The 14,876-nt window shown below is 38.9% G+C and overlaps 1 protein-coding gene across 1 annotated transcript in view; it reads right to left on the bottom strand.

The window, feature by feature from the left end:
• The window catches only part of nfatc1 (nuclear factor of activated T cells 1), a 63,185-nt gene that overhangs the window by 41,915 nt on the left and 6,394 nt on the right, over window positions 1-14,876 (bottom strand). The window contains exons 4-7 of the mRNA XM_049475719.1: window positions 14,552-14,711; window positions 8,640-8,842; window positions 5,266-5,438; window positions 2,138-2,278 (exon numbers count right to left, since the gene is read on the bottom strand). Of these exons, the coding sequence (XP_049331676.1) occupies window positions 2,138-2,278; window positions 5,266-5,438; window positions 8,640-8,842; window positions 14,552-14,711 (677 nt within the window). The remainder of the gene's footprint in view (window positions 1-2,137; window positions 2,279-5,265; window positions 5,439-8,639; window positions 8,843-14,551; window positions 14,712-14,876) is intronic.

Raw genomic sequence — 14,876 nt, forward strand, 5'->3', positions numbered from 1 at the left:
CAGAAGTATAGTAGGAAAAAGAAAAGAAAATATAAAACTAAATGAATACAACATTAAAGGGGGAGATTTGTTAATTTTTTAAATCTTGCAATTGCTTTTACTAAACTCAGCAGAGGGCTTTTAATTTGAAATGACAGCACACACAGGCGCTCCATGAAAAGTACAAAGCACAAAAAAAAAATCGACACTGGTGGGAGTGGTGGTCTGGAAGTGAGATGTGTTCATCAGGTAAATTTCTTCAGTGTTTCTATCTTGGCGGTGAAAAACACAGATGCACCACTGACTGATTAAAACCCTGACAACAGTCAACAGCCAGACTCCATTCCTATAGGTGCTCCCAGCACACTGCATACTCCCCCACTCGTTAAACACACACACGAGCGCACTGCAGAGCTCAAATCTGACTTTTAACTCAACACTAAACAGAACAAAGAACAAAAGAACACGTTTAAAAGTGCAGCTACAATTTTTTTTTTTCAATGCGTAATATGAATATAATTGCGTTTTACATCTATTCTTTTATTTACATTGAAAATCCACTACAAAATCTTGCATCTTTAGAAAAACAAGTGTGATTAATCTGATTAAACGTTTTAATCGATTGACACTACTAATAATATTGTAACGGGTTGTGTTACACTGAGTTCTTACACTGAGTTACACTACGTTTAACTGAGAGTTTTAATGAAGGATGAAATAAACATTGCTGCTCCCATAAATGAGCTGCTAGCATTCCTACTTTTATGTAATCCTCTGCTGAGACATGCAAAAGCGCTGCACTGTTAAGATACGAACGTGCCAAAGTCAGAGCTCACCTGGTTCTTAAAGGGAATGTGAGGTAAGTGACACACTGATTGCTTTATTTCATGTTACGCCCAAAATTACCACTTGAATGATTAATTAAAATAATTAGTACATGACTTTTGCATGTTTCGAGCTGCGCAAGGTGTACTTTTCCTGGGGTTACGATAGCAAAGACACACCGATGCGCCCTAAATCGATATAGATTGCTAAAATAGAGCCCTCTGTTTTCTTCAGGTCAAGCAGAACTGTGACTAAAACAGGATGTGGCTTGTGTTGCTCTGTATTATTCTGTATTACTGGAGAACACTCCGCCTCAGCGTCCCCCCGTGTCCTTGTGTCCTCTCTCTTCACAGGTAGAACAATAGGGACACTTCCTTCAACCTTGTCCTGCAGGCTGTAGGATATACAGGATATACAACTTGTTTACGGGACTTTTCCTCACGCCCTGCCTTTATTGTTCACCTCTTTTTTTCTCTTTTCTAATCAAATCATCAAGTGAAACACTGTTTGTAAACCTCAGGTATCAACAGCCTGGGGATACCGCTGCTGTTTTCCAAACGGAAAACTATAAATAAGGAAGGAGGGAAGAAATGGCAGGAATAAATGGAGAAAAAGAGGTGAAAAAAATCAAAACAAACGCCCAGGCACTGGGGACAGTGCAGACTGCCACATTCTGTGTTTGTGCTTCATTCCTGGCTCTCGCAGGCAATGGAAAGTTCTGGAAATGTAAATCTGTTGGGTTAAAAATACAGCACATTAATGTGCTCCACATGTGGCGCTCTGGCAGAGAGAGGGATATTTTGACGGCAGTGGAGGGAAGGAGGGAGCGAGGGATGGAGGAGGGAGGAGGGAGGAGGGAGGTAGTGGTCTGAAGGGTTTTCTTTTTGAAGGAGGGCGACAGAGCATGTGCACAAACACATAGACACACATTTTATAATAACCATTTAAATAATACCAATGTAGTAATTTAAATTACTTAAAAAAAAAGTTACAAACGTATGTTTGGAAGTAAGTATTTTAGAAGTATATTGAATAACGTTATTCAATTAAATTAAAGTGTACTTTTTTTAAATACACTATACAGTACTTTTTAAGTTTACTTTCAAACATTTAATGAAGGCATAATATAAATGTACTTCTAAATAATTTTAAGTAATTACATAAATCTGATTTTATATAAGAATATTTACAGCATAGTTAGACATTTCTCAAAATGTTTTAAGTATAATTAAGTAAATATTTTTTTTTCACCAGGCTAGACATGTTCCACAACATCAGCCATAACATTAAAGCACATTCCTGCAGGTCCTGCAGTTCCACAGGGTTCTCCTACCTTGAGCTTTCTCCACAAACATCACTTTGGAGTCAGGCTGGAAGTTGTGGCCGCTGAGGACCATCCTCTCTCCTCCCGAAGCAGAACAGCTCTCCAAGCTCTGCCTGTCCACCAGAGGAAGCTCCTGTGCCGACCGCTGGGCTAACCACACACACACACACACACACACACACACGGAGTTAAAACCAAAAAGTGGTGATCTTTCCAAAATGGGTTTAGAAGAGCTAAACAAGATGTCACGCTCACTACGTAATGTCTGGTACCAAAACACGTCTCCAGCAGCCTGAGCATTATCTGCTCCAAAATGCTGCTGCTGATTGCAGCTTAATAAGATGTTATTTTCCATATTAAACTCTACACTTTTTGGAGCTCCAGTGGAATCATTTTGGTCCTCCTCGCCTGGATGATGATTCCTGCAGAGCTCGAACGATATTGATTCTGTTTTCAGCAGCTGCTTTTCGTTAAGCTTGTTTGTTCATGTAAAAGGTCAATAAAAGCCTGATTTTTCTTATTTTTCTTATTCTTTAATAGACTTTTTTTAAATTTAAATATGGCGTTACAGTTTTTATACTTTGGAAATTTAGTTTTGAAAGTACAGACATACTTAGTGATTGGAGTGGAAAACACTTACAAAGCCACTGTATATTAACTAGTACAGATATTAAATACACTTTAATGGTATTTAAAATGTGTAACAAGATTAGTTTAATTCGTTTTTGGATATGTAATTTCATAAATCTACAAGCGCATGTCTCCCCCACACTCAGCTCCACCTGCCACTTTCAGCCACAAGACTACACTACCCAGAACGCACCACTAAGTGACTCTCACGGTCATGTGAAGCCTTCAGGATGTTGTTCGCCTGAGTACTAACGCCTGGTGAGCTAAGTATATGAGACTGCCCAGAACTGCATTACAACACGTATTACCTTTTTTTTCTGTGTACCTCCATTCTTTAAAAATAAAGGTTCTACAAAAGTTTTCTTAAGCAATTCCATAGAACAATCTTCTTTGGCTCTCTATGATCTCTAGGAATGGGGTGAGACCAAAGCACCTGATAAATATTGTCATTTAGAGCATTTTTATTTATTTGGAGAAAATGAGAAATGGCTAAAATAGCAAAACAGACGCTTTCAGAGCTTTTTAGAGCTTTCAGACCTCAAATAATGCAAAGGAATCAATATTTGTTGGAATAACCCTGTTGGGTTTTACAGTTTCACAGTTTTTTTTTTAATGCATCTTGGCATCATGTTCTCCTCCTCCACCAGTCTTACACACTGCTTTTGGATAACTTTATGCTGCTTTACCCCTGGTGCAAAAACAAAATTCAAGCAGTTCAGTTTGGTGGTTTGGTGGCTTGTGATCATCCATCGTCCTCTTGATTATTTATTATATTCCAGAGAGTTTCAAAAAATTGTCAAAACTTGGTAAAATCAATATTAAATAATAAAATATTAAAGTCAAACTATTTCCTACCACTATTTACTACTTCTAAAGCTCCAGAGCACCAGATCAAGCCGAGCCGTAGTGCGTTTTAGGGCCAGAAGAACATCTTCCTCAACCCCCTCCAACATCTGGAGCTCCAGAGGCCCAGAAAAGCCTAGAAAAAACGCTCCGATCCCACACCCCGGACTGTGATCTTACATTTTTACCATATTGTCTACATCTCAAACCCAATGATCTTCCCAAATTTGAATCTGGTGATGATCTTGAGTTGGCCGGCGTTCTCTATTAGCTCATGAAAGTCATTATACAATATTAACCTCTGAGAGAACAGCCTGCATATGAAAGCTGGTTGGCTGCGACGTTTCTCTGATACGTTTCAGACTGCTGCTGTTTTCAGTAAGCGTCTGGCCTAGCACCAGAAATCCTTCTTATTTTATGAGCTGTGCTTATTGTACTGTATAATGATCCTTCTCATTTACCTCATATAGTATATGACAGCTTCTGGCAAACGTCAGCGCCAAAAACGAACGGCTATTCGCTCACGAAAACGTGAGATAAGCTTTGATCCGGCGGGTCGCTCGCATTACAATCTAGAGCTTAAGGCCAAAAATATACTGTACTATGTCTATTTATGAGAGTTTCATTGTAAATTCAATGAGGTTGACTTATTATAAGTATTACTTTAGTTTACTGTTATTGTTAGAAGTGGAAGCTATAGATACAGTGGCTTGCAAAAGTATTAATAACTCCTTGAACTTTTTCACATTTTGTTACCATACAACCATGAACTTGGAATTTATTTTATTGAGATTTTAAGTGATAGACCAAAACAAAGCTTGCAAAATTGCAAAATGTGAAGTGGAATGAAAATGATACATGTTTTTTTTATTTTATTTTTATTAAATACAATTCTTAAAATAGTGTGATGTATTCAAGTATTCTAAAACTCTAAAAATAAAATCCAGTGCAATCAACTGCCTTCAGAAGTCACTTAAATAGTTAATAGAGTTAATCCAGCTGTGTGTAATTTAGTCTCAGTATAAATACAGCTGTATTTTACGGCACCACTTTAGAATAAGACTACCTTAATAAAGGGTTTATAAATGGTTTACAATTAGTTTATTAATGGTTACTAATTAGGTTGTAAATGCCTTATAAATCATTAATAATCAGTAATAACACATATATACGTAGAAAGGGCAACAATGACCTGTTGTTTGCCAAATAGTGAACTATATTACACAGCCATCTATAGTGTTGCCCTTTTTAATGATGTGTTATAACTGATTATTATATTAAATGATTTTTAAGGCATTTACAACCTAATTAGTAACCGTTAATAAACTAATTGTAAACCATTTATAAACCCTTTATAAAAGTAGTCTTATTTTAAAGTGGTACCAATTTTTTTATTATAAAGCATTGTATTTAACCCAATATATAAATTGTACTATGAAATGTGGAAACACGCAGTAGTATATTTGAATCAAATGATTTATTTGTAGCTATGTTGCGTTACTTATGCTGTCCTTCTGTATTGATTGCTTTATTTATTATTTATTAATATAATATTTTACGCTTATGACACCGGTGGTTTGTTGAGATTGTTGAGATTACTTTTAAACCAATAAACAATAAAAAAATGAAATAAATACATTTTAAAGCATGGTTTATAGACTCACAGCACTCGATAGGGTTGGACGCCGCCTGCAGGGACACTGTCCTGCCGTTCGATTGGTTAATATGGACGCGGAACACCATCCTGACGCGAGTGTTCTTGCGCCCGATGTCCGTCTCGCCTTTGCGAAGCTCGATGTCGGAGTTCCTCAGCTTCAGGATCCCGGCGCAGTCGATTCTAAAGCAAAGAAAGGACGAAACGTTCACAATGTTTAGAATAAAAACATCTATAAATCTGTTTTAACGTCAAATCTGAGACACACATGGCTGAAAAAAGTATAAAAATATATTTTTTAATGATCTTTTTTTTTGCTATATCAAAGCCGAGCATATGCGCTTATATGTGCTTATGTTTTTCGACGGGCTTTTCTGCCAGACTGCCTCTTTTTGGCTATAATTCTGCTTTTCATAGCACTCCGGAGCATTCATTAAACACTTCATAAACGTCCTCTCCCTCCTGCACTCGGCCTTAAACCTCAGCTTTACACAAAAGATGCTGTTCCTGCTTCTCCAAAGTGTCGTTTTCCACTGAACGCGCAAAAACCAAACTGCTGTCGGTGATCCAAAAGTCCAAAAGTGAATAATCGTGCTCACGTTTTGGAAACGGTGGATGGTGCACAGAATATAAACAGAGGTTAAGTCAATAAAGTGAAGTAAAGTACAGTTGCGGCTATCTTGAACTTCATTAAAAGTCATTGCAGTATTGAGCTTTTAGTGATTCATTTGGACAGTTCTGTTTTTGGAGGAATAAAAGTGTACAGCGTACAGCATACACCTTCAACCCTTATAAAATCTAACATTCACTGGTCTTGGCTCATTTTCTGTGAGGAACATAAATCAGAAAACATTTTAATTGCGTTAAAATTGAAGTCAAGCATAGCGCTTATCCAAGAAGGATCCAGAAGCACAGTGAACTAAATAAAACTAAAACTAAAACTGAAAAATAAGAGAGCACTTACAAATTATGAGTTTCTTTGATTTTACCAAATTGAAAACTTCTGGGATATAATCAAGAGGAAGATGGATGAAGGCATGAAGTTATCCAAAAGCAGTGTGTAAGACTGGTGGAGGAGAAGAACATGATGCCAAGATGCATAAAAAAAACTAAAACTGTGATTAAAATCCAACCAGGGATATTCCACCAAATATCGATTATTTCTCATACAGCCATTTCTCATTTTCTGCATAATAATAAATGCTCTAAATGAGAGTATTTTTATTTGGAATTTGGGAGAAATGTTGTCTGTAGTTTATAGAATAAAACAACAATGTTCATTTTACTCAAACATAAACCTATAAATAGCAAAATCAGAGAAACTGATTCAGAAACTGAAGTGATCTCTTCCAGAGCTGTATGCTCACCATTCACTTCCTCTTACCTTAGCCACCAGCACCATCTAATTCATCTTTGAATGGAACAGTTTGCTCCATAAAATACACTGTTCTTTTGCTTTCAGAAATGCTATAGAACACTACAGCCAGCATTAAGGTTGTGACAAGTGAGACTGTGACAATGCACTCTGGGACATGTAGTTTACTGCCTACATCTACTATCTTTGAAGCTACTATCATTGTAACTAGCTAAAAGAGATGTCTTTTTTTAAGCTGGTTTAACAGAAAACGCCATTTTTCTCTCCAAGCTTGTTGAGCTGTAGTTTGGATCTGAGCGTTCGCGTGACAGGGGGAGTCCTCGCTATAGCTTGTGGGGAGAAACTGGCAGCGATAAAAAAAGAAAAAACGCAGATTTTTCTCCAGTCTATGCATCATCTCTTCCAAAATAATGAAATAAAACACTCCGCTCTAATATAACAGACGCTACAGTACCCAAACCCCAACATGGGGACTTTTATTTTTTAATATAAATGTATTGGAACCATATCGAGCCACTGCAGGCCTGTAGGATCACCTTCCAAAAAAGCCTGAAAGAGGATACAGAGGGGTTTGGGTTTTTATATAAGCTGAGTTCAGTAATCCATCCATTAAAGCGGGAGGGAAAAGTGCTGAGCTGGTCGGGCTGCTACTGCACAACACACACACACACACACACACACACACACACACACACACACACACACACACACACACACACACGTGCCAGACCCCAGTGCCCTGTTAAAGGCTCCCCACTCACATACACACATCCTGAGGCCTCCTGTAACACGAGCCCTGCAGCTCCTGGAGGGAAACCCACCAAGCTGGGGCTCCACCAACACACACACACACACATATACATACACACACACACACACACACACACACACACACATATACACACACACACACACACACACACATATACACACACACACACACACACACACATTTCAACAGCATCAACCATCAGGAGCAGATAAAACATGGCAACACGTTGACTATATATTTGTAAGACACATAATTTCATCTAAACTGTGAAGAAAAAAACGCAAAAAAGAAAATGTATGAGATTTATGAGATTTCTAGTTTAAGAAGCACAACGAGAAAAACACACATTTTCCACTCATGATCTGTTACAGGGCTGCTGTGATTACCATCAGTCAGCTACGTTTCTAACCTGCTGCTTATTACGACTTTAATCTAGTAATGTTATGAAATTATTTAGAAAACACACAAAAAAGGGTGTTCCAATATGTTTCATATTTTACATTCTTACATTCGTTCAAAGTTTTGCGCATCTCCGCTGGATTTTCTCAGTCAGATTTATGAGAAGTAGGGTCACCTGGAATTCAGGCTTTCAGTTAACAGCTGTGCTGAACTCATCAAGAGTTAATTCCTTGAATTTCTTGTCTCTTAATAAAGTGTTTGAGAGCATCAGTTAAAGTAAAGTAGTGAAGAGGTAGAGTTACAGGTATACAGTGAATAGTGAATATTTGAGTAATGTTCGAATCCAGATTATGAGAAGCAACAACTACTCAACTAAATAAAGAAAAAAATACTTTAAGAAATAAAGATCAGTCAATCTAAAAAATTCAAGAAATTCAAGGCCATTAAAAAATGTAACAATGATGAAACTGGCACTCATCAGGACCGCCCCAGGAAAGGAAAAGCGAGAGTTTCCTCTGTTGTACAGGATAAGTATATATATCCTTATATGTTCTGAAGTAAATGTCATTTCAGTTACTGAAATATATTTTTATAGATAATAAATTGTTAAAAATAATTTTTTAGGCATACCATTTAGTTAGCATATGAATTTAAGGCACATAGAGGTCAAATGTTAACTGTCTAAGAAAGTTTATCTAAAAATAGTGTTTTTGTGTTTTTAGCTGATACATATACGTGTTATTCACTCCTGTTTCACATTTAAAAAACACATGCACAGTAATGCAAACACACACAAACACACACACACAGTGACACACATTTTCACGTATCCACTCACATGGCCCTCATGTTGCTCTCGGGCAGGAGAGGAATCTCCAGCACTTTGGTGTTAGCCTGCAGGATCTCGTGGCTGGGCGTGGACACAGTCTTGCCGGTGATGCGGTGAACCTGGTAGAAGGCATGCGGACGCAGGAGCCGATCGTCCGCCGTGCCGATAAACAGCTGCAGAGTCAGCGGCTCGCTCTCCATGTAGCCGTGCAGCTGCGAAACACACAGATTTACTCATTTATACCTGTTTTATACACTAAACATCCAATTCTGATAAGTAATTGCAATATATTAAACAGTATAGAACGACAGGACAAAATTACGACAGTGTTTTAGGGCCACTCTTTACAGAAATATAAATAGCTGACTTCGAGAATGAAGTCTTAATAATACGAGAACAAAATCTTAATATTAAAAGAATAAAGTCGCAATATTAGGGGAATAAGTCATAATATTATGAGATTAAAGTCACTTAGAACCAAAGAGGGAGCATTTTCTGTTCATGATTTGTTACAGGGCTGCTGTGATTACCATCAGTCAGCTACATTTCTAACCTGCTGCTTATTATGACTTTATTTTCATAATATTACAACTTAAAAAATACCAAGTCATATACTCACAGTTGTTTTGCCATTTGCTTCAAATGTGTGACAGACATATGCAGTATTTTGGGCTAGTTTAAGCTTCTGAAGGGTGGGTTTTAGATTGACTTTTTTAAATTTAGAAAAAAAAAACTCTCCAACTGTAAAGCATTGGGTTGGATGGATCCAAAGAGGGAAAAGGAGCATTTTCTGTTCATGATCTGTTACAGGGCTGCTGTGATTACCATCAGTCAGCTACATTTCTAACCTGCTGCTTATTACAACTTTAGTCTCATAATATTACAACTTATATATTGACTATTATTAAAGATACAGTAAATAACAATACTTATACTAAATCGCTTATAAACAAAGTACTAAGTCATACACTCATAGTTGTTTTGCCATTTGCTTTAAACGTGTGACTTTTAAATTTAGAAAAAAAAAAAAAACTCCTCTCCAGCTATTAAGCATGGGGTCGGATGGATCATGTTTTGAGCTTGTGCAGCCAGTGGCACAGGGAACATTTCACTGGTATAGAAAATAATAGATTATATTAAAAAAATACCATACCAGCAAATTCTGTTAGCAAACATCACAACATCGGTAAAAAATGAGAAAAAAGGTTGCAGATGACTTGCTTAACTTTCACTTTGCGACTGCTGTGTCCAGCGTACGTACTCCACATAGCTCCCTCTGATTATCCCAGAACACTTTCACCCCGGATCTAAATCTGTATCTGCGTATCTGAGCTCAGCAAGCTCTGGGTGAACGTGGCCGGCTTGCTGAGATCTCAGGGGAGGGGAAGAGTGTTTGAGGTGAAAAGGCTGGAGAGGCTTGTATATTTACTTTAGAGGATATGTTTAAGCCTGGTATTTCAGTTTAGACAAGCAGAGGCCAGAGGGAGGGAGGAGAGAGAAAGAGAGAGAGAAAAAGAGAGAGAGAGAGATTGCCCACCCTTCATCACATTATCACCCACCAGAGGAATGCCAAGACTCTGTCCGTCCATGGAACACAGACCAGAGCACCTCGTCCACACTCCCATGACCTGTACTCAGCTCCTGCCCTCTGATTCTATTGGTCGCTCTCGCACTATCTGCTGAATGCCGTAGTAGAGGAACCAACGTGACCAGAACTACAGTACAGGCCAAAAGTTTGGACACACCTTCTCTTTTTCAATGCGTTTTCTTTATTTTCATGACTATTTATTTATTTGTTGTAGATTCTCACTGAAGCATCAAAACTATGAATGAACACATGTGGAGTTTTACGTACTTAACAGAAAAATATATATTCTAGTTTCTTCAAAATAGAAAATAGCCCCCCTTTGCTCTGATTACTGCTTTGCACACTCTTGGACACTTATTCTCTCAATGAGCTTCATTTAAGAGGTGGCCACCTGAAATGAAAAAAGGTTTTCCAACAGTCTTGAAGGAAGGAAGGAGTTCCCAGAGGTGTTTATTAGCACTTGTTGCTCCTTTGCCTTCTTCACTCTGTGCTCCAGCTCACCCCAAACCCAAAGCTCATCTGGATTGGGTTCAGGTCTGGTGACTGTGGAGGACAGATCATTAATTTTTGTTAAGTACATAAAACTCCACATGTGTTCATTCATAGTTTTGATGCTTCAGTGATAATCTACAATGTAAATATCAGTCATAAAAATAAAGAAAACGAATTAAAAATGAGAAGGTGTGTCTAAACTTTTGGCCTGTACTGTATACTGGTTCATTAGACAAGCATTTGTACCCACAGAAACCTTTAAAAATCTCATTCCATTGTTTTTTCATTCATTTTAAAATGTCTAGTTTATACTAGAGTCTCTAGTACGAATAAATGCTATGTGAGCTCTGTTTTGTGAATAAAAGTGCTCCGGGGTTTCTGTATAACGCTGCTTTAGTCCGGTGGAGGAGTGGAGTGGAGGGCAGGGAGAAACGATAGGATTTCAGCTCTTTCTCATGAATATTCAAGTGTACACAAATGTATAATGGCCTGCTAAGTGCAATTCAAACACTGACCTAGTCTTAGAGTCTCTGTAAAACACCAAATCCACCAGAGATCCTATTTAAACCTAGTCCAGGTCCAGAAAGTAAAAATCCACCCTGTTAACTATCTTATCTCATTATTATTTCACTTTTGGTGTTCCTTCATAGACTCTAGAAGGTTCTAACCATTTGTTTCTTAGCTTTCCGCTGAATTACTGGGTAAAGCTGATGAATATAAACACTGATGTGTTATTCGCACAAATAACACAGGAATGAACTGCCATGCTGTTCCTAGCGCTGTTAGTTTTCTCCTTTACTTTACTTGTCTTATAGATTTATCAGAACTGTTTTTTATTGATAATTATATTTTAATTTGTCTTATTGTTTCTAGTATTTGTTTTTATCTAGTATTTTTCTATGTACAACACTGTTGTTGTTTTTAAAGTGCTCTATTAATAGTTGATATAATAGTTGAGTTGAGTAGAGTTGAGTGGTGGTTGAGGGTGGGGGGTGGTGTTATAGATGGATGTTGGGAAGGAGGTGCAGTCAAGGCTAATTGGATGGTTGGATGGAGAGCATCCACAGTGAGATTTGCTTTCTTTCTCTGTAATCTGGAGGTTTTACGGGATGGGACAGCCTTGTGTTAGGCTCCCTTGAGCAATCCCTCCCTCCTACACACACCACACACTCACACACACACACCACCCCCATCACCAGGCGGCCAAAAGAACGTGTGCGGCTCAGACTGGCCGCCTCCACAGCGCGCCAGCCCCCATGATGTCAGAGCACCACTGGGAACTTTTCGCTAAACAAAAGCCGGCCTGTGCGCCGGGCCGGAAACCGCGGTGAGCGCTAAAAAAAAAGTAAAAAAAGTAAAAAAATGGAGAGTCAGAGAGCAGCGAAAGGGGTTGGGTTCTTCACAGGAGAGAGTAGTGCACGGCCATATGTTTAGCATCATTAGCACCTCATTACGCCGAACCGAAGTATCGGACAGCCTGCCTGTGCAGATGTGAACCGTGAGCTGGGAACAAACGTTTCAGCAGACTTAGCTCTCCAGCTTCGTTTTTTCAGCTTCCAGCAAAAGTTTGGACACACCTTCTCTTTTTCAATGCGTTTTCTTTATTTTTTTCATGACTAATATTTACAATTGTAGATTCTCACTGAAGCATCAAAACTATGAATGAACACATGTGGAGTTTTATGTACTTTATGTAAAATAAATTTATATTCTAGTTTCTTCAAAACAGAAAATAGCCCCCCTTTGCTCTGATTACTGCTTTGCACACTTTTGGCATCATTCTCTCAATGAGCTTCAAGAGGTGGCCACCTGAAATTAAAAAAAAGTTTTCCAACGGTCTTGAAGGAAGGAAGGAGTTCCCAGAGGTGTTTATTAGCACTTGTTGCTCCTTTGCCTTCTTCACTCTGTGCTCCAGCTCACCCCAAACCCAAAGCTCATCTGGATTGGGTTCAGGTCCGGTGACTGTGGAGGTTCAGCTCATTTTTTGTTAAGTACATAAAACTCCACATGTGTTCATTCATAGTTTTGATGCTTCAGTGCCTCCAAACTTTTGGCCTCTGTACTAAGACCACCAGGTACCAGAACAGCTTCTTTCCCACGGCTGTCACACTCCTGAACTCTGCCTCCTAATATCTGAACAATAACGACAGACTGTAGAAAGACTACAGTATTTTCTGCTTCAAGACTGTTGGAAAACTTTTCATTTCAGGTGGCCACCTCTTTGAGAGAAGCTCATTGAGAGAATGAGTGTCCAAGAGTGTGCAAAGCAGTAATCAGAGCAAAGGGGGGCTATTTTGAAGAAACTAGAATATAAAACATGTTTTATAACCCTAACCCTAATGCATTGAAAAAGAGAAGCTGTGTTCAAAACTTTTGGCTTGTACTGTGTGTGTATGAATGTGTGTGTGGTCGAAAAAAAAAAAAAAGCCTTGACTACTGACAACCGAGCTTCTGTGCTCCATGACTTATGCCCTCCATTCACGATAGACTTTACCCAAGTGGTTGGGTCAGCCTGGAGAAGTGAGCGAGGAGTAAGATCACAGGAGACGGGTGAGTCACCAGCGTCTGTTACGGAACTGACTGACTGGACTCTGCTGTCGTCAAGACTCTGCGGTCTTGTGTAAGACCTGATGTATTTCACCCCCTCCTCCGAGTTCTAGCACTGCGTTATTGCTAAAACACACCGCCAGCTTCTGAACAGTTACTGCCGGTGGAGAACCGCGGCGTCTGGAGCTCTGAAAGTGAACACGAACCACCTGCATTTAAGAAAAGTTAGTTTTGGAGTCGAGTTAAGCCTTTATTCCAGAATTTAAAATTGTGATTCATTTAAAACAGGGGTCTCAAGCTCATCAAAATCTTCTCTGTGGGCTGCTGAAGGGTTTGGGTGGAGCTTGGTTGGAGTCTGGGTGAGGCTGGGTAAGGCCGCATCAGGACAAGGACGTTTTTTTTTATAATTCAAATGAAGCAACAGATGTAGTCAATCATAAGTTTGAGACTTTTAATAGTTCATTTTTAATCAATCTCACTGCAATTTATAGTTCTATAAATCCATATTTTTTTAAATTTTTATCAGCTTCTCTTCTGTGGTTGAAAGGCAGCTGTCGGCCGGATTCATTTAAATAAAGTTGAGCTCTGCTGAACTTTTTTGCCGGAGGGCGGGCCACGTTTACCAATTTCAACAACGGCTCTCTCCATTGAAATGAATATGATGCGTTGTGCTGGTGGACAGGGAGAGGTTAAGTTTTTCTTCTTGAAATAAAACACTAAAACTTTATTTTAAGTATCGGGCCACAAAATATCTTACCGCAAATTGAGATCCCTGATATAAAAGATACAAAATGAAAACTCTCGACACACACTACTACCAAATTTGCGAAACAAGTAAACCTCGTACTTTTCTACCCATGCTAATCATAAAGAAGACTTATGATTAAAGAAGTCTATATATTTCATCCAGGACTTTTCTTTTTGAATAAGGAATTGCACAGAACATAGAGGAGCCAATTAAAACACAGATCATCTCAATATCATTGTTGGCCTGAGCCCACCTTTCAGAATCAATTTATCGCCATTGCTTAAAAGAAGGATTAAGGACCTAAGTACCTATTTTGCGTTTTTTACACCTATAGTTCGATTCCTTGGTCTGAATCAGTTCCCCTCTCGCTTTGGTTTGTTTTCACACAGGCGCCTAAAACCTATACGCACCAAAATGCAACTAAACAAACCACGCAAGCACGTTGTCTCCTCTGATTGGTCAGAGCTGTCTGAAGTGGGAGCAAGCGAGCCAAGTAGGACTGAGGGTTACTTCCTTATATCACTATACGAATATATAAATGAATACCTGGACCACAGGATGTCCTCCTGCCGGTGCCTTCACAGCTCCTCGGCTCCCCTCCGTCTCGTAATGGGCACGATGGTGAGATTTAGGCTGGACCTCGATCTGAAGGCTGTATGGACCAGAACTGGAGGGCAGCTGCCAGTCAAGCGCTGGCAAAGACGAGCTGTTAGATAGGATTAAAATTCATTAAAAACTAAGTATTAGGTACAAATTACAGTATAAAACAACCCAGCCTTTATAGTGGAACGTGGGCTATAGGTCTTGTTTGGGGTTTAAATGGGTGGAACATGGACTAGGTTGGGTTTCAGGTGGGTTCCAGGTAGGAATG

This window comes from Astyanax mexicanus, chromosome 3 (genome assembly GCF_023375975.1).
Source record: "Astyanax mexicanus isolate ESR-SI-001 chromosome 3, AstMex3_surface, whole genome shotgun sequence".
NCBI lineage: Eukaryota > Metazoa > Chordata > Actinopteri > Characiformes > Acestrorhamphidae > Astyanax > Astyanax mexicanus.